Raw genomic sequence first — 21,371 nt, 5'->3', positions numbered from 1 at the left:
TCTTCTTGCATGATGCTTCAAATTATTGATATTTTGTGTTGTCATAATCTATGGGAATGGAGTATATAAGTGGAAGAAGGAGGCGGAACAGGGAAGGAATTTACCGCTGCTGGATTTCATACTTTCAAGTTAACAGAGGAGGAATGCAGACCCATTCTGATGAGCTTCCCTCTTCATCCATCAAGAAAAGGACAATAAGCTGCAGAACAGTGCATTTAAAGTGTATGAGAGAAGCTAATTTGACTGGTCAAGTCGAAGCCTGCCCCAACTGCACCTGCTTATGTATAATGTATTCATCCTGACCCCAACCTCTTTTTCAACTGTGCCAGGGCTGCGCTTGCATCTCCGGGCACCAAATTACCAAAAACCCAGTTTCTGGAAAATAGAGCCCCAAATCTTTGAAGTCAGTGAATATAATTAGACTGAAAAAGAAAATATTACAATTCTAACAGACCAAGATAATTTTTATAATATGTTTACGGATTTGATGAGGTGCAGTAAGAACTACATAAGTTCTTTCATCCATGAAACATAGTTTTTGAAAAATAAAACTGGATTGTAAACCGCTGACTGTATAAATGTTACCTCTCTTTTTTTCTTTTAATAAGACTGACTCACATTTTCGGAGCTTTGCACAACTGTTGTTTTGATGGTTTCACTGTTGGCTGGGTTATAGGTTAAGTGGTCAGTGTGCTAGCGAGGCTAAAGGCTATTTGTTAGCTTTGCCAGGCAATGTGACAGTTTTTGAGTGAGGCAGGGATAACTGGCTTGTGGAGGCCAAGCATTCATAGCGGCATCGCTTTTTGATTCTTTTTTTTTATTTCACCCCCTTTTTCTCCTCAATTGTATCTGGCCAATTACCCCACTCTTCCAAGCCGTTCTGGTTGCTTCTCCACCCCCTCTGCTGATCCGGGGAGGGCTGCAGACTACCACATACCTCCTCCGATACACGTGGAGTCGCCAGCAGCTTCTTTTCACCTGGCAGTGAGGAGTTTTGCCAGGGGGACGTAGCGCGTGGGAGGATCAGGCTATACCTGCCCCCCTCCCCCGAACAGCTGCTCTGACTGACTGACCAGAGAATGCGCTCGTGCAGCGACCAAGACACATATCCACATCCGGCTTCTCACTCGCAGACATGGCCAATCGTGTCTGTAGGGATGCACGACCAAGCCGGAGGTAACACGGGGATTCGACCTAGTGATCTCCGTGTTGCTAGGCAACGGAATAGACCACTATGCTACCCGGATGCCCCCGCTTTTTGATCTTTCAGTGTCTGCTCTCCCCATCATTGTGAAGCAGAATTCACCAAGCAATGGCTTGTTCACCTACTAATGGGGAACGTGAGCTGGGATTAGACCGTCGTGAGACAGGTTAGTTTTACACTGCTGATGATGTGCAGTAACAGATTTTGAGCACCAAATTCAATAGAGGCTGAGAAAACACCTGCAGACTGTACTGTGTGTGGCTGCTGACCTGTGTGGGGTATTCTGTCTCCTTTGTCAATGGATTCCACTCCATGGTTTAGCCGGTTGTTGAATGGCCTGCCGCAACTAACAGAGACAGAGCAGCAGAAAAACAAAAACAAATCTGTAATTGAGAAGATGTGTCTCTGGTTTTACTTAATGCTTGAGATTAGCTAAAAGAGGAGAGTGGAGGTGAGGAGGGGAGAGGAAAGGAGAAGATGTAAGTCTTTGTCTTTAGCCTTCTTTTTGTGTGGATAATGAGTTTTTCCCTGTTCTCTCAGTAAAAACTGATTATGTAACTCATCAATTCACTTGCAGAAACACAAAGCGTGAACACATTCACATCAGCACATGGACACTAATCTCTCAAGTCCAATTCAGCAAGACTCATTTTATAACTAGGCTCCATCAGGTCAATTTTAATTGATCACAGAAATATACACACAGTATGCTTTCAAAATGATTAAAATAATGGCCTTCCCCCAACTTTGATATGTTTAATGGGTTTAGTAGGCATTTGTGTGTGTGTGTGTGTGTGTGTGTGTGTGTGTGTGTGTGTGTGTGTGTGTGTGTGTGTGTGTGTGTAAGAATGCATGTAGGTTACCTGCTGCACAGTGATGGAGGCCGCCAGTGAGGCATGGTAGAGCTTGGGGCACTCTGGCTGTGAGTTAAGGCTCTGTGGCGGTTCCTGGGGGCCACAGAACCAGAAACCCGTTCTATCAGAGGGCCCGCAGGCTCCGGCAGATCCATTGAAAAAGTCTTGACGGTAGGGCTGGACACTGGAGTGCCCTGGACGGGAGGAGATGGGCAAGGAGAGCCGAGAGGTGACACATTGGATAGGGGAAAACCTGAAGACAGAAAGACATTGTCATCCAGCAGAATGGGCTGAGCCCATCATGATTTAAAAAAAAAAGAAGGCCAATAACTTTAATTTGGCATTCAAACTTTTTATACACACCAGCTCTTTAACATTCTGATTTATCCAAATCAAACACAAACACGTGCACATATAGACATGTTTGCATACATGCTTTCAGATACCACTATAACATGCCAAATGCAAACACTCACTCCAACACAAACACACACTTGGTGCAAATACACACATGCACACAGACCTGGCCTTCCCAGTGGTTTGCCATAGAGGTGGTTGGAGGTGACGGAGGCGGTGCAAGAAGCAGACATGGACCGGCTCTTAGAGATAGTCAACAACACCGAGTTGGTCCATGACTCACTAATTTAACATGGTGAAACAAACACAGTAACACAAATGAAAACCATTTCACTAGTTTCCCACTTTCACGGTAGTTTATCGAATATCTCAAAGACCGCCTATTTAGATTTTCAGCAGTATGGCAGTCTGTCCAATGATGCAAACTTCACAGCAATACACAAGAAGCTCTCATCTTACTAGTGACCACAACCAGCCACTTTTTGCCATGTGCATATTAATGAGTACAAGTATCTCAAAACTATAAATAATGCATGGATACAAATAGAAACCTGAAACCAGGACACACTCTATTAATTCACTGACTCTCAAACTACCTAGAATTTAAACAAATATCCCATACATATTTTTTGATTGTTGATATTTTTGTAACATCTGACCTTTAAATTTTAAAGCATTCTCCTAAAACTATAAACCGAGAACAAACAAGACGAAAGTGAAGAAAATACAAAAAACGAACTTTTGGTGGAAATCAAGTGCCTTCCCATACAGCACTGTACTGAGATGTTTCTGCCTTTTTTTTTCTTTTGAATTTTCCCCCTTTTTCTCCCCAATTGTATCCAGCCAATTACCCCACTCTTCCTAGCCTTCCTGATCTCTGCTCCACCCTCTCTGCCAATCCAGGGAGGGCTGCAGACTACCACGTCTCCTCCAATTCCTGACAGTGAGGAGTTTCACCAGAGGGACGTAGCACGTGGGAGGATCATGCTATACCCCCCTCCCCCCCGAACAGCGCCCCGACCGACCGACCGACCAGAGGAGGCGCTAGTGCAGCAACCAGGACACATACCCACATCCGACTTCCCACCCGCAGTCACGGCCAATTGTGTCTGCAGGGATGCCTGACCAAGCCGGAGGTAACACGGGGATTCGAACCAACAATCCCCGTGTTGCTAGGCAACAGAATAGACCACCATGCTAACTGGATGCCCATTTTTCTGCCTTTCTTATTTGGCTAGTATTGACTTTACACCCAACAACCCTACGAACACTGAAAATCTGACTTAAAACCAACTTACATCAGAGTTCCCGCTGGCTCCATGGTTAATCTAAACTACACTCAGGAGAGTAATTTTTCATCTCTCGCTGTCATACTAAGGTGATCCTTACACATTCTCATGACACATGTCACAGCCACCGTAGCTTGTTAAGACTGTACTATATCAATTGTATTGTTGTTCCTATTGGTTGTGTTGTAGCATGTCACAGTGTTACGAAAGCTACTGCTACTGAAGTAGAGAAGTTACAGAGTAAAAGTGTCAGTGGGTGAGTGAGTGAGTTATGGGGAGATGGAATGGGTTATGTTACCTGTCTGCAGTGTGTTTAATGCTGGCTGAGCGGTCTCGGCGTACAGGGGCCGGCTCAATGGTGGGCAGGCCTGTTGCCGAGGTGGTGGTGGTCCAGGTTGATGAGATCCTCCTCAGCAGTCCTGGGGGCAAACTTCGCCTGAGACGCTGCAAAACATACACACAATCACACACCAGCACGTATACACACACCCATGTGAGCAGTGTCACAGGGTGAATAAGAAAAATAGGAACGAATAGACGGGTTTAGGCTTGGGAAAAGTCAAAACAGGAAGCTGCCATTTTTATGTTTCTAGCTCATTTTTGCATTCTTCAGGAGCATACGGGAGACTGACTATGTGTCTGGTACGAGTGCCTTTGTGGTCTCAGTCCAATCAACTGTTTGTCTGTGGCAGTTGGTATTATTCTTCGTCAGCTCACCACAAGCATGCGAAAACACACACACACACACACACACACACAGATTATACACAAGGACACGAACTGCTGATAAGGAAACCCGAAAGGCAGTTGAGTGTTGTCTCGAGGCAAGAGCAGGACATAGAGGGCAGCAGAGAGCCAAATGTAGGAGAAAAGGATATGGCAATCCCTCTTCACTTCACCCTCACCTCAACAAACAATGAAACACACATGTATGCATGCACACACACACACACACACACACACACATAGTACATGCATACCATACAACACTGTATATTACAGAGTTCTCCTTAAATGAGAGAGGAAGTATAATCAAAACATCCCCAAGAGTGTGTGAGAGAGAGGAAGAGAAAGAAAATGTGGATTTAAAAGAGACTGTTGATGTCTGATATTTTAGCACTGTGGTGTGTATGTGCTTGTGTCCATCAAAAGACGGAGTCGTGGATAAAATGGCCAGGGTAATGACAATTTTTATCCAGCTAACTCCCCAGCACCATAAATGGAAGGTATTGGAGTCGCAAAGGAGACTTTGATATTGGAAATACTGTTAAAGAATGATCTGAAGCCTAAAGATGGCTGCCAAAGACAAGGGAGAGAGAGAGAGAGAGAGAGAGAGAGAGAGAGAGAGAGAGAGAGAGAGAGAGAGAGAGAGAGAGAGAGAGAGAGAGAGAGAGAGAGAGAGAGAGAGAGAGAGAGAGAGAGAGAGAGAGATTAGAATGGCTAGCTAGAACCAGAATAGGTTCAGTGGCATTTCAGGCAAAAATAAGTTTTGTGTATCAAATGTAACCTAGATATACTGTATCTGTAAATAAAAGCACTAGAAGTCCAAAAGCACAACTAAATATAAGATTAAAAATTATCCTGAAATTTAATGAGAAGAACGTTCTGGCTCTGGGTTGAAAAAGCTGACAAAACAAGCTTGACTTCAGTTATCCCTATTCATAATTGCTATGGTGTATGTACCATTTACATTCTTCGCTCAGACCAATACAAAAGCCATACAGCTGCGTTACACAAATGAGCTGAATTGCAATTTTTAACCCACTCCTTCATGCAGACCTGCAAATCCTCTATTAGAGCTAGACTGAGGCAGCATTTGAATGAGCTTCACTAGATGGCTTAAGCAGTTGTGTGCACTCGGGCAGTGTTTAAGCTGCTAGGCACTCTCCTGGTAGGCTATCCTGCATAGCATCACACGCTTTATTTAGTTTCTCTGCCGTCTTAAGTGCCTGCATGCATTTTGAAGCGCTTGCCTCGTAAAACATTAAAAAGCCCTCTGGAAATCCATGCGTCATTGTGAGCTACATTAGGGCCCCATACCACACCAGCATGGGAAGGGTGAGACAGGGATTATGTCTACAAGTTATATGAGTGTGTGTGTGTGCGTGTGTGCGTGTGTGTACAAGGGCATGTGCAAAAACTGTACCGATGTGTTTGGTTTGGTTTAAGTGGTTTCCTATCAAACTTTGACTGAATATTTACTGTTGACCGGGATTTAATGTTTGAATTTAAGAGAGAGAGGAAAAAAAAACCTTACCTTTGGAATGGCAAGCTTTTCTGTTTTTTCAGGGCCTTCCTCAGAGTCAGAGCAGGCGTGTGTGTCTGTGGGGATGCGGGGCCGGTGCAATGGCTGGTAATTGATCTGGGTGCTGAGGAGGTTGCTGACGGCCTTCAGAGAGCTGCAGGTGTTTGGGGGCAGGGAGGGGTCAGCCAGCAGGTCCGAGATCAGCCCATGGGCTTCACCCATCACTGCAATGTCCACTGTCACACTGGTGCCCGAGGACTACATGTGTGGAGATATAGACCAAAGGGGGGAGACAGAAAAAGAGAGGGTGAGAGAGAGCAAGAGAGAGAAAGAGAAAAGACAGAAACAGATAAATGAGAGATGGAAAGAGATATGCACAAACAAAGGTTGTAAACGCAGATAGGAGCAAGAAATAGAGAGACAGAGGAAAAAAGAGGAAGGAGGGGGAGATGGAGATACAGGCATGGAGCAGAATTAAACAGGGATGGAGATATAGATGGGGAGAGAAAGAGTGACATAATAGTGGAGATAGGGAGAGAGAAAGTAAGAGAGACCTTCATTTTTGGCACATCTTTCCTGCCATAATGCAATGATGATGCAGTTCACAGACGTCACACCTCACTGACGCACACAGCCCCATTAGCAAGACAGAAAAATGGAGAAAGAGAGCAAGAGCGAGAGAGTGTGTGTGTGTGTGTGTGTGTGTGTGTACACGTGTGTGTGTGTTTGTTTTAGACATGCTGCACGTATACACTACCGTTCAAAAGTTTGGGATCACCCAAACAATTTTGTGTTTTCCATGAAAAGTCACACTTATTCACCACCATATGTTGTGAAATGAATAGAAAATAGAGTCAAGACATTGACAAGGTTAGAAATAATGATTTGTATTTGAAATAAGATTTTTTTTACATCAAACTTTGCTTTCGTCAAAGAATCCTCCATTTGCAGCAATTACAGCATTGCAGACCTTTGGCATTCTAGCTGTTAATTTGTTGAGGTAATCTGGAGAAATTGCACCCCACGCTTCCAGAAGCAGCTCCCACAAGTTGGATTGGTTGGATGGGCACTTCTTTGAGCAGATTGAGTTTCTGGAGCATCACATTTGTGGGGTCAATTAAACGCTCAAAATGGCCAGAAAAAGAGAACTTTCATCTGAAACTCGACAGTCTATTCTTGTTCTTAGAAATGAAGGCTATTCCATGCGAGAAATTGCTAAGAAATTGAAGATTTCCTACACCGGTGTGTACTACTCCCTTCAGAGGACAGCACAAACAGGCTCTAACAGGTACTATTTAATGAAGATGCCAGTTGGGGACCTGTGAGGCGTCTGTTTCTCAAACTAGAGACTCTAATGTACTTATCTTCTTGCTCAGTTGTGCAACGCGGCCTCCCACTTCTTTTTCTACTCTGGTTAGAGCCTGTTTGTGCTGTCCTCTGAAGGGAGTAGTACACACCGGTGTAGGAAATCTTCAATTTCTTAGCAATTTCTCGCATGGAATAGCCTTCATTTCTAAGAACAAGAATAGACTGTCGAGTTTCAGATGAAAGTTCTCTTTTTCTGGCCATTTTGAGCGTTTAATTGACCCCACAAATGTGATGCTCCAGAAACTCAATCTGCTCAAAGAAGTGCCCATCCAACCAATCCAACTTGTGGGAGCTGCTTCTGGAAGCGTGGGGTGCAATTTCTCCAGATTACCTCAACAAATTAACAGCTAGAATGCCAAAGGTCTGCAATGCTGTAATTGCTGCAAATGGAGGATTCTTTGACGAAAGCAAAGTTTGATGTAAAAAAAATCTTATTTCAAATACAAATCATTATTTCTAACCTTGTCAATGTCTTGACTCTATTTTCTATTCATTTCACAACATATGGTGGTGAATAAGTGTGACTTTTCATGGAAAACACAAAATTGTTTGGGTGATCCCAAACTTTTGAACGGTAGTGTATGTGTAAGTGAAACCAAGAACAGTTGCACACACATGTGCGGTCATGCAAAATATTTATGTGTGGGGGATGGGGACACATAATATCTGGCCCATTGTGTATACTCAGTGATAGAAACTGTAGTGGTAAGTCATGTGCCATAGCTTCACATCCTGCCGAATGATGCCTTCTTAGTTGTTCTTATTTATCTAACGTTACATCACCTTTTATGCAATGACAGCAAAATACCATAGAATGCTAGTGTCAGTTAAGTTTTGATTTTTAATCAACAGTAACCAAAAATGCAGCAGTTGAAAATAATATTAACTGATCATGCAATATCAGTATTGAACAGTACTTTACTAACACATTTGCCGATCAGTATTTCTGAACGGGTATGAGAGACCTTTTCTTTTTTAGCATATTAATATCTGAATCAACAGTGTAACGTTAGCTTCTCCCATTTTAATAAAGTAACGTCACATATGGGATCACATGTTTACATTTATTGTACATTTTGCAATTTGTCTGTAAATATGCCTCAACCATCAGAAATGAAGGCTGTAACTCTATAAATGTACTTATTATTGCATTTTTTGGCACCTTTGAAACTTATTATCCATATACATGTTGCACATTATCAAAAATAATCAAGCTGTGTTTATTCTGAAATTGAGAAAAATGGATTTTATCTATTTTACCCTCTTGCGGATAATCAAGGGGACATGGGAGTATGTCATTCTAATCTGTAATTGTTTTGTTTATCTGGAAAAGGCATGTGATGATTGTGTTACCCTTGGTGTCCTGTGGGAGGTATTACATGGGTATGAGTTGCCGGGTGCATTATAACAGGGCATTTGGTACCGACACACTGAGTAATAACTTTATTTGCATTCTCAGTAGTATCAATTTGGACTCATTCAAAGTGGCTGTTGGACAAGGATGTGCCATTTCCCTTCCTTGTGTCTGTGATATTAATGGACACGATAACAAGGTGAAGCTGAGGTCTGGCATGCATCCCGTTTGGTGGCGTAAGGGTGGCATCTCTCTTTGCAGATGATACTCCCTTTTGGATGCTTCAGACTGTGACCTTGAATGTGCATCGGAGTGGTGTTTGCAGCCGAATGTGATGCAGTTGGAATGAAGAGCAACACTTATAACTCTGAGACTATGGTTACTGCCATGAATGGATGGTCTACCCTTTGCAGTTGATGGGGGAGCAACTGCCCTAAGTGGAGAAATTCAAGCATCCCTACGTCTTAGTCTCAACTACTACAACTACAAACTACTACTACCACTACTACTACTACTACTACTTTTGGGTGCTCCCATTAGGGATCGCCACAGTGGATCGTTCGTCTCCATCTCTTCCTGTCCTCTGCATCTTCCTCTGTCATGCAAGCCACCTGCATGTCCTCCCTCACCACATCCATAAACCTCCACTGTAGCCTTCCTCTTTTCCTCTTCCCTGGCAGCTCAACATTCAGCATCCCTCTACCAATATACCCAGCATTGCTCCTTTGCACATGTCCAAACCATCTCAATCTTGCCTCTCTTGCTTTGTCTGCAAACCATCAAACCTGAGCTGTCCCTCTAATATATCAGAATCAGAATCAGAATACTTTATTCATCCCCGAGGGGAAATTGGGTTCTACTACAGACACTCACGCTCTAAAAACTAACAAGATACAAGATGATAAAATAGAAACAAGAAAAACAGAAATGAATAGAAATAAAAGATGAAATAAGAAATAGAAATAAGAAAAAAAATAGATCAACTAGCATAGTACACATAACACCCTATCTATACTGCACTACTGCAGCACAAAACCAGCAGCACAAACAAAACCCCAACAGGGCCAGTCCAATGACCATTAACTCAGAGTGTCTGACAGTTTGTGTTGGAGGGAGGAGTTGTAAAGGTTGATGGCATGTGGCCATCAAACTTTGCAATATACTCGTTCCTAATCCTGTCCTCCTTTGTCACTTCCAACAAACATCTTAGCATCTTCAATTCTGCCACCTCCAGCTCCACCTCCCGTCTTTTCGTCAGTGCCACCATCTCCAAACCATACAACACAGCTGGTCTCACTACCATCTTAGCTGGTCTCACAACCATCTTGTAAACCTTCCCTTTAACTCTTGTTGGCACCTTTCCATCACAAATCACTCCTGACACACTTCTCCACCCACTCCACCCTGCCTGCATCCTCTTCTTCACCTCTCTTCCACACTCCCTATCACTTTGAACAGTTGACTCCAAGTATTTAAACTTATACACCTGCATCACCTCTACTCCTTGCATCCTCACCATTTCACTGTCCTCCCTCTCATTCACACACACATAGGTATTCCGTCTAGCTCCTACTGACTTTCATTCCAATTGTCTCCAGTGCATACCTCCCCCTCTCCAAGCTCTCCTCAACCTGCACCCTACTCTCGCTACAGATCACAATGTCATCTGAGAACATCATAATCCATGGAGACTCCTGCCTCATCATGTCCGCCAACCTGTCTATCACCATTGCAAACAAAAAAGGGCTTAGAGCCGATCCTTGATGTAATCCCACCTCCACCTTGAACCCATCTGTCATTCCAACCGCATACCTCACCACTGTCACACTTCCCTCATACATATCCTGCACTACTCCTACATACTTCTCTGCCACTCAAGACTTCCTCATACAACATAAAACCTCCTCTCTTGGTACCCTGTCATATACTTTCTCTAAATCCACAAAGACACAATGTAACTCCTTCTGGCCTTCTCTATACTTCTCAATCAACATTCTCAAAGCAAACATCACATCTGTGGTGCTCTTTCGTGGCATGAAACCATACTGCTGCTCGTTAATCGTCACCTCTCCTCTTAACCTAGCTTCTATTACTCGTTCCCATATCTTCATGCTGTGGCTGATCAACTTTATACCTCTGTAAGTACTACAGCTCTGCACATCATCCTTATCCTTGAAAATCAGTACCAGTATGCTTCTTCTCCACTCAGGCATTTTCTCACTTTCCAAGATTGTGTTAAACAATCTAGTTCAAAACTCCACTGCTATCTCCCCTTAACACCTCCATGCCTCCACAGGTATGTCATCAGGATCAACTGCCTTTCCACTCTTCATCCTCTTCATAGCTGCCCTCACTTCCTCCTTGTTAATCCTAATTTACTATCCCTACATCATCCAACCTTCTCTCTCTCTCATTTTCTTCATTCATCAGCCCCTCAAAGTACTCCTTCCACCTCCTCAACACACTCTCCTCACTTGTCAGCACATGTCCATCTCTATCCTTCATCGCCGTAACCTGCTGCACATCCTTCCCAGTTCAGCCCCTCTTACTAGCCAATCGGTACAAATCCTTATCTCCTTCCTTAGTGTCCAACCTCTCATACAACTCACCATATGCCTTTTCCTTTGCCTTCACCATCTCTCTCTTTGCTTTACACCATATCTCCTTGTACTCCTGTCTACTTTCTTCATCTCTCTGACTATCCCACTTCTTCTTTGCCAACCTCTTCCTCTGTATACTTTGCTGTACTTCCTCATTCCACCACCAAGTCTCCTTGTCTTCCTTCCTCTGTCCAGATGACACAGTAAGTACCTTCCTAGCTGTCTCCCTCACTATTTCTGCAGTGGTTGCCCAGCCATCTGGCAACTCTTCACTACCACCCAGTGCCTGTCTTAACTCTTCCCTGAACGCCACACAGCAGTCTTCCTTCTTCAACTTCCACCTCGGTCTTATTCTTAAGTGAGGGAAAAAAGGATCAAGAGATTGACTGCCAGTTAGATGCAGCAACTGCGGTTAGGTGGTTGTTGTATTGGACCATAGTGGTGAAGAGAGAAGCAATCCATAAGGCAAAACTCTCAATTTACTGGTTAGTATTCGTTCCTATACTCACTTATGGCCTCAAGTAGGGCTGGCCGATATGGCCTATGAATAATTCTGTGATATTTTTAGGCTACATCACACAACATAACATATATCTCGTGTTTTGAAATCCCCTTTAAAGCACTTCATTAATGCTCGATTTAACCCTTGATACATACATCACACCAGAATGATGATTCTAGTAGTCCCTGCAACATATGAAATGAGTCAGCTGAGATGGTTAAGATGCCTCCTAGAGGAATACCAGGCCCATCAACTGGGAGGAGACCTGAGGGCTAACCCAGTATGGGCTACACCTCCAAGATGTCAAGGGAGCACCTAGGGGTCTCTCAGGAAAAGCTGGGGGGAGTTGCAGGGGGAAAGAGGCAGGTGAGCTGCTTAGCTTACCTTGATGCCATCACAACCTTCACTGGACAAACAGGAAGAAAATGGAATAATGGATGGATAGAAGGTGGCACGGTAGCACAGTGGTTAGCACAGTCGCCTCATAGCAAGACGGTCCCGGGTTCAAGCCCTGGGGTAGTCCAACCTTGGGGGACGTCCCGGGGCGTCCTGTGTGTGGAGTTTGCATGTTCTCCCCATGTCTGCATGGGTTTCCTCCGGGTGCTCCGGTTTCCTCCCACAGTCCAAAGACATGTAGGTCAAGTGAATCGGCCATACTAAATTGTCCCTAGGTGTGTGTGTGTGTGTGTGTGTGTGTGTGTGTGTGTGTGTGTGTGTGTGTGTGTGTGTGTGTGTGTGTGTGGGCCCTGTGATGGACTGGCAGCCTGTCCAGGGTGTTTCCCCGCCTGCCGCCCAATGACTGCTGGGATAGGTTTCAGCATCCCCGTGACCCTGAGTAGGATAAGCGGTTTGGATAATGGATGGATGGATAGAAAATTTATAAAACAATCACAACAATTGTTCAGCACTATCATTAACTAAATCAAATCAGATGTAAACCATGTGGAATAATTGTAATGGTTACCCCTGTCATTGTTGAAATGTGATAATTAGTCTGGGGGATTACATTGGCCAATGATATCATTTATCCTTGTTAAACGGGTGACTAAGTTTGTGACATTTCTATTTTCCCATTTTCTGTCAGATGGAGAATGGTAAACTTTAGAGCGTAGTAGAATGTTGTTAAAACCAATATATTTCACCTAATTGAAAGCCAAAGATAAATTTGATCTGGAATTTAGTAGAAAATGCAACTACCGGTTTGGCCAATGAAAACAGCGATGGACTGGAGCAATGCAAAAGTTGGATTTTTCAAACATATCCGCTGTTTGTCGATAAGGGGGCTTTGCATTCCTGCATCTGTCAAATATACCTCCCATCTGAGTGAATGGGTGTCTGTCATTTCGTGTCTTACCAGAATGGTTGATCAGTCAATTCACAATCTGGTTCGATAAACGATTCAGGGCTCACGTTTAGATACAACATTGCGCACATTTGGAGAACAAAACTCACCATTTCCCATTGGCGGTTCATGAAATGGGTTGTGATGGTTAACTAGCTTTGGGTATCACGAGAGGTCCAGTCTGTGGTTATCAAGACTCTCCAAGCTTTCTGGAAGGCTTCTTTAAACTTTACCTTCACTTATAGATGGCAAGAAATACAGATTTGCTTAAATGTATATGAGACGGAATGTGATATTCTGGCTCCAAAGTGTTGTCAAGTTTTCAAAATCCTTCGTCCTCAACTACTGAAAATTATTTAATGTCTTTAGCGATCTCTTTCGCCCGCTGACTTGATGCCAGAAGCAGTGCAGCAAAGGACTTAAGAGTTGTTTGGCCTTTTGCTAATTTATCAGGAGGCGACTGTTGCTTGTTCTTATGATGCCGTTGCTGATGGTGGAGTATGTAAGCGGTGTTAGTCATTGTGTACGCCATGGTGCACCGGCCGAGCTTGCAAATAGTCTGTTCAGTCCACAACCTTGTCACAATTTTCTTGCCTCCGTGCTGGAAAACCAAAGTTATGCCATACATACTATTTCCATCTCCTCTTCCTTTTTCTAGCCAACATTCGATCACTGCGGCCAGGGAACGTCAGGGTCAACAACAGGTCAGTCAAGCAAAACTGAGATTATGCCTATTGCGCCCTCTTGTGTTTACATTAATAAACGATATCTACATCTTCTGGTTGTCACAATAAAATTGACTTGATATTGCGATCAATTTTTCAGCTTCACAATTCCTATCATAATATTTTTGAAATATAGTGCCATGGTGCATTGTTACACCCCTATCATACACGCTATCATGCATAGTAACATGTCTACTTTTCAACTTCAAGTGATCATAAAATCTATTAAGTGTTTTTTTTTTTTTTTTTAGTGTTATAGATCACAATTTCCAAATTTTCTGAAAAATAGCGTGATGGTTAGTTACACAGTTACCTGCCAGAGGAAAGCTGTGAAACCAGAAGGTTGGCTGTCCTACCTGCTGGTAGCTGTTACTGTTATCTTTTGAGCAGCACGAGCCTGTATGGACAAGTTTTAAATCACGTAAGAATTTTATTTTCACCAGCTACTGTATTTGTTATTTTGTGAAATGGGGATGTGCACTTTTACTTTGAAGGTGTGTGTGTGTGTGTGTGTGTGTGTGTGTGTGTGTGTGTGTGTGTGTGTGTGTGTGTGTGTGTGTGTGTGTGTGTGTGTGACTTGAGTCGTGAGGTTGGGTGGAGAAATGTGTGCAGCGTGTGTTATAGGTGCACTATAAACTCTAGGCTCATTATTACAGATATTTACATTAATAATGACCACTCACAGTTGGCATTGAGACAGGACAGTGTTAGTACAGATACGAGAAGAAATAATAGAAAGAGTAGAATGGTAGAATACTAACCCAAATAGGAACAGATAGCGCTGTAAACTGCTTCAGAACCAAAACTGGAACCAAATCTGGGTACTGCCAACAACCACCACTTTATTACACCACTAAATTACAGATAAAACTAATTTGTGCCATAATATGCTGGAACACCAATTATCTTGAATATACACATACAGGCTGCGTGTGCAGACCATCCGTGATTGGAGAAATCACAGACGATAATCCACATGCTAATCAATAACTTCTCATTCACTCCTTGCTTGTGTGAAAACAGGCACTAATCGATTCTTTGCTTTGACTGAACAGCATATGCATCGTTGGTTTTGAGTAAAAAAATACTGTTTTTTCTTAATTCTGACCAGAGATTTAGACATTTGGTTGACTTTTCTGATCAGACCCGCGACAAACAATTTGAAAACCAAACTGCCTGATTGAAAACCCATGTCTTGGAAATGCATAGTGTTTTGGGCTGCCAAGCAATGAACAAGAGTCGTTTCCGTTCGTAAAAAAAAAAAAAATACGCTGCTAAATTTGTGCTTGAATAGGGACTGCAGGGACCAAATGTCCCCTTTAAATTTGACAGAAATAGTAATCTTACACTGTGATTAACAACATCATCTGTTATGAGAATTTTAATTCATCAACACATTTTCAGGCCTTGCGCTTGGCTAATGTATGTGTATGTGTGTGTACATATATTAAGGTGTGTTTTAATGCAACATCAACCAATCCATGTTAACAGGATCATAGTAAAGTGACAGGAAAAGAGAAAGAAAGATGGAGGCAACATTGAGTAAAACCTCGGCATAATTGTTCTTTTTTGGGGGGGGTTTCCCCCCTTTTTCTCCCCAATTGTATCCAGCCAACTACCCCACTCTTCCGAGCCATCCCAGTCGCTGCTCCACCCCCTCTGCCGATCCGGGGAGGGCTGCAGACTACCACATGCCTCCTCCGATACATGTGGAGTCGCCAGCTGCTTCTTTTCACCTGACAGTGAGGAGTTTTGCCAGGGGGACATAGTGCATGGGAGGATCATGCTATTCACCCCAGTTCCCCCGAACAGGTGCCTCAACCGGCCAGAGGAGGTGCAAGTGCAGCAACCAGGACACATACCCACATCCGGCTTCCCACCCGCAGACATGGCCAATTGTGTCCGTGGGGACCCCTGACCAAGCCAGAGGTAACGCGGGGATTCGAACCGGCGATCCCCATGTTGATAGGCAATGGAATAGACTGCCACGTCACCCGGACGCCAAACCTCGGCATAATAAAGGTCATTTGGAACAATGAGCTACCAGCCGATTAGTGAGCAATTGCTTGTGCACAAAATAGAAAACTTTTTGACTGTAAAATTGTTTTGAAGTCCTTTTTCAGAATATTTGGGCATGGCTATTTCATGATGTTTTGGGGGTTTCGGTCATAGCGTGTCATATGTAAATGCTTAACTGCGATTATTGTTCTTGAAATAAGAACCGGCGACAAGGTGGCGCAGTGGTTAGCCCGGTCACCTCACAGCAAGTAGGCCCTGGGAACTCCAGGCCGTCCCAGGTCCTTTCTGTGTGGAGTTGGCATGTTCTCCCTGTGTCTGCGTGGGTTTCCTCCCACAGTGCAAAGACATGTAGGTCAGTAGCAAATTGCCCTTTGGTGTGAATGTGTGTGTGTGTGTGTGTGTGTGTGTGTGTGTGTGTGTGTGGGCCTTGTGATGGACTGGTGGCCTGTCTAGGGTGTCTCCCTGCCTGCCGCCCAATGACTGCTGGACTAGGCTCCAGCATCCCCGTGACCCTGAGAGCAGGATAAACGGTTTGGATAATGGATGGATGGATGGATGGATGGATAGATGGATGGATGGAGGATGTACTTTAAAGTAACAATGCAAAAACACCCAGTCAACTGAGTAACTTGTATTTGTATATATATATATATATGTGTGTGTCTTTTTGGGAGAAGCTTGATGCACATTAGTCACTCAGTAGCATTAAGTGCAGTCAGACATGCAAGCTTCCCTCTGATGTTTATCTTTTCTTCCTCCTTTGCTCGTCTCCTCTTCTATCCTTCTCTACCCCACTGTCCCAGTTGACCCGAGCCTTTGAGCTCACATGATTACTCCACCCAGAAGCTCTCCCTTTGACATCTGCCTGGCCCTTGCAGCGGCTAAGCTTGATGGCTGACAACACCGTCTCCTCACCCCGCACTCTTTCTGCTGTTTCCTGACAGTTTCATCAGCTGAGGCTGAGGCTGCACTGCGTACCCTTTCATCACACAGCTGCTTTTGCTGTGAAGAAGATAATAGCCCAACGAGATACTGTAAGAAATAGTGAGCGTTTATATGATTTTCATGTATTTCTTCTGATAAGCTTTTTTTTAAATTCTTTTACACACAGCTGTTGTCGATATTTCACTTTTTTAAAATCGGCTTCAAGTTTTGGAGTTGTTGTTAAGATTGTCCCATGCGAGTATCTATCTATCTATCTATCTATCTATCTATCTATCTATCTATCTATCTATCTATCTATCTATCTATCTATCTATCTATCTATCTATCTATCTATCTATCTATCTATCTATCTATCTATCTATCTATCTATCTATCTATCTATCTATCTATCTATCTATCTATCTATCTATCTATCTATCTATCTATCTATCTATCTATCTATCTATCTATCTATCTATCTATCTATCTATCTATCTATCTATCTATCTATCTATCTATCTATCTATCTATCTATCTATCTATCTATCTATCTATCCATTCATCCATCCACCTTTAGATTCAAATTAAACAACTCAAGATTATTGGTTCAACATGAAAACAACACAGTAATTGTGTCTATGCCCAGCTTGGTGTCAGACAGGAAGTGAGAAAGAAAGCAAGAAAAAGGAAGAAAAGGGCTGTGTGTGTGTGTGTGGGGGGGGGGGGGGCATAATGAGCAAAAACACCAGAACCTCCCCACTGTATGTAAACAAAGTGACAGATGATTCCCATCATTTGCTTCCTTAAACACATTGTATTAGCTTCTCAAACATGTTAGGGCTGAGATTAGATGAGCAAACGCATCAACGTTTAGGAAGACAGTTTCCTGGAAAAGTGCTCAGATTGTGTGTGTGTGTGTGTGCATGTATGTTTGAGTGTGTACGTGTCACGTCAACCTGAACAAAACCCATTAGGCCACTCCAGAGCTTTACGACATCCTGCTATTGTGACATTCACCCATTACTTGGCATTAATGGACTCTGTTCACTTTATGCCAGAGTATCAGAGAGAGAGCGAGAGTGGGAGAGAATGAGGCACAGATAGAAGATGAAGAGAGACAGAATATGCATACCTGTGTGTGTGTGTGTGTGTGTGTGTGTGTGTGTGTGTGTGTGTGTGTGTGTGTGTGTGTGTGTGTGTGTGTGTGTGTGTGTGTGTGTGTGTGTGTGTGTGTGTGTGTTTTGAAATGAATATATTCAGTAATTAATTTTATACCCTCTACATATTTAACTTCTCAGGATTTTCACTACGCTGTCTCAGGTGTTACAAAAGGTTATATATATAATTCAAGATTGTTGGTTAAACATAAAACAAAGGCTGCTCTACTTGAGGCAGGGGAGAGGCCAGACCAGGTAGAAGTTATTGATCCCTTTCTCAGCACAATGGCCCTTGGGAAACAGAAACAGAGTGGACAACAGACAGTCACTAAGTACAACAACAACACCAGTCACATGCAAACATTCCTGCCCACACACAACTACACACACAAACATGCACACAGACCACAACAACCCCTTGGGATCGGGCTGTCGATACAGTAATGCTGTTCAACCGATTGAACAGTTTCAGGGTAATACACGCTGCGCACACTGAAACTGGCCCATAACCCCTCTCTTAATGCAGCACATAGAGAGAACACAAACACTGGCATATGACGTTGCATACAGATAAGACAAATAAGATCAGGCCGCACGGCAAGGCATCAATCTTCTAAGAATAGGAATGCCACTCCACGATCACTGTGCCGGTCACATGATATCACCATAAAGAGGTAAAACTGGTGTCAATTTGGTTTCACCGCTGACACTGATTAAGAAGAATACCCCGATGATCGCCCTCTCCCTGCATTACTTTCCCTTCACTTCTCCTCCCCCCTTCCTCTTCCTCCTATCTACTTCTTTGCTCTATTTCAGCTACCCCCTTCCCCCCAGTACTCTCCTGAGAGAGAGTTAGGGGATATGGAGACAGATCAGGCGTAAAGGCAACGCTGGGCAGATGGTGAGAGCAGAGACAGAGAGACTATGAGACAGAGAGATAGAGAAATAGAGAAAGAGAGGGAGACAGATAGAATAGCAGGAGAGGAAGAGAGAGTACCGAGCTGAGCTGAGTCCACAGGCAGTCAATGGTCAGTCAGGTGGAAAAGAGAACAGCACACTCTAGTAGACCAGCTGAGCTCCAACATCATCATATCTAGAACAACTGTAAAGACTACATACAGTGCTAACCTGGCACTAATGCTGAAAAATGGAGGCATCCGGTAATTGTATAGCCTTTGCTATTTAAGGAAATGGATTAATTTTGAACTTGGTAGGATTCTCAACAGAGTCTATAGACTCTCTGAACCAGAAACAGAACACGTATATGATGTTAATGTATCCTTAATAACGTTGCCCTACTTTTATAGGACATGGGAGCATAGCTGATAACTGACCTATTAGACAGTGAACCAAGAACATGATATCGCATGAACATTTTGGACAGATCACAACTGTGCTTGAAAATATGGAGGGCTATTTGCATCAAAAAACAAAACAAAAACAAAACGCAACATCTTCTCTCAGGCTTGTGAATGGCCCATAGGTTAAGTGAGGCGAGAGAGAAAAGGGTATTGACTTCAGTTGCAAAAATAGATGACAACATATGCCAGGGGTTAAGATGTTCTTGCTACAGAAAAATGAAAGTGATCTGCAGAACCCAAGCTCACACATGGGCTTCAAGCCTATAAATAATTCAGGTTTGCACTATCTCAAATGTTTATATTAGGGATGATATCATCCCAAACAAACCAATGCATAGTTTTGTCATTTTCACATCCACACCTTAAAAACTGTCCATTTTCAACAAATATTTTGAACAGAGCAAACCAAGCCCTTAAACTCTCCACAGAAGTCATCAAGTCAGTTTAATTTTTGATGGAGACCACTGAACACCAATTACCATTTAAAAAAAACAAAAAAACAAAAACTGGTTTTCATTGGTGGTTTGTCTTTGTCTCATCTCACACTGTGCAAAAGTGATGCTATAGCCGAATCAACACATTATGATGTTATTGTTCTTTCGCTGGGAGAAGATAAGAAGACTTCTGGCAGCTACAGGAGGATGTTTTCTCTGCAATCCTTCCTGATAGTGCTGGCTGATTCACCCCAAAGGCATCTTTGGGCACAGATATGGTCTTCCCTCCAGTGATATGAGCTGTTTGCATGTGATCTCTCAGAATCATCTTCAGCTTGCAACGTATGAACACGAGACTCTAATAACTGCCCTAAAAACATGCTGTACCAAATAGTCTTAATTTAGACGTTGCTTCATGTCCCATTTTAATTAACACGTCATCACTGATTAAATTGCCTCTTTTTCTTTTTTTTTCTGTTCCTGCATGCAAATACACATGTAAGCACACACAGAGGGATGAGAATCTAATCAAACCAATACTGAACCTGTTTTGGAGGGTTGGTGGCATCCTGGTAGCATCCCATGCTGCTCGTTGATTGTTTCCTATACATTGTTTGTGTCCCGTCAGAATGGAAAATGACAAATTCCAACGTTTCTATCTAAGATTCCTACTTGATGTGATATGACGGCCCTTTACTCTCTCTCTCTCTCCCCCACCCCCCCTCTTTTTTTTAAACCCCTCAGTTCAAACCGTCCGGTCTTTGTACTAACAGAGTTCAGTCCACTTCACAAGGCAGGCTGATGTTACTGGGGTGTTGTACACAAACCCTTTCCTACCCTCTCATCTCTTTGCTCTCCTCAACCCTTTTTGCATCACTGCCACACTCGCAACCATGGACCTCCCTCTACCTTCATGCCCGCCCCTACTTCTGCATTTGCCAATCGCCAACCAGCGCAGGTGCTGCGGGGATGAGACGGCCTACAGTGGACAGGAATCAGATGTATTGAAAAGATCAGGTTGCCTGGATACACCGGTGCAAAGATCAAAGCAACCCCTCCGTGAATGATCATATAGTTGTTTGGGGCACGGTAACGCGACGCCCACTATCTGTCAACCGTCTGCTGTAATGGCTGCTGATGCAAGACAACCTAGCAGTGATATCTGTGCATTATCAGGGCGGTGTGTTATCCACATCAGGAAACACAGGTACTTATTGATTGATTAAAAGGCTGTCATACACCTCGGATGCCTTTTTCCATCGCTGGCCAAAGCAGCTCCAATAACGTCAATGCGTTACATCTTTCCCATATAACTGGAAGATTTATTCGCAAGTATAGGGACACAACTACCATCACAACCAAATTGTCATACGCATATCGTCTTTTAATTGTTTTCCTAAAATAACTTTTTATAGATTTTCTGTCATGTATTTTTTCTTAGCTGCTTTGGCTATTTTTCTTTTTCTTTAAATACTGTTATTAATTTCATTTGTTGGGTTTTGCGTTAGCTTTGTTGTTTATTTCTTTTTTGTTTATTGTTAATTTCTGAGCATTTCTTCAAATGAATATTAATCTTTCTTTTTTTTTTAGAAAACAGCGATTCCAATTGTTATTGTGATTCTCCTTCTTATTCCTA

The 21,371-nt window shown here is 43.1% G+C and overlaps 1 protein-coding gene across 1 annotated transcript in view; it reads right to left on the bottom strand.

The window, feature by feature from the left end:
• The window catches only part of LOC130115564 (cGMP-inhibited 3',5'-cyclic phosphodiesterase 3A-like), a 151,322-nt gene that overhangs the window by 67,223 nt on the left and 62,728 nt on the right, over positions 1-21,371 (bottom strand). The window contains exons 2-6 of the mRNA XM_056283273.1: positions 5,962-6,207; positions 4,003-4,148; positions 2,582-2,697; positions 2,068-2,311; positions 1,474-1,550 (exon numbers count right to left, since the gene is read on the bottom strand). Coding sequence (XP_056139248.1) covers positions 1,474-1,550; positions 2,068-2,311; positions 2,582-2,697; positions 4,003-4,148; positions 5,962-6,207 — 829 coding nt within the window. The remainder of the gene's footprint in view (positions 1-1,473; positions 1,551-2,067; positions 2,312-2,581; positions 2,698-4,002; positions 4,149-5,961; positions 6,208-21,371) is intronic.

The sequence above is a fragment of the Lampris incognitus genome, chromosome 7 (genome assembly GCF_029633865.1).
Source record: "Lampris incognitus isolate fLamInc1 chromosome 7, fLamInc1.hap2, whole genome shotgun sequence".
NCBI classification, from domain to species: Eukaryota; Metazoa; Chordata; class Actinopteri; order Lampriformes; family Lampridae; genus Lampris; species Lampris incognitus.
This window is presented reverse-complemented; position numbering and strand designations above follow the sequence as displayed.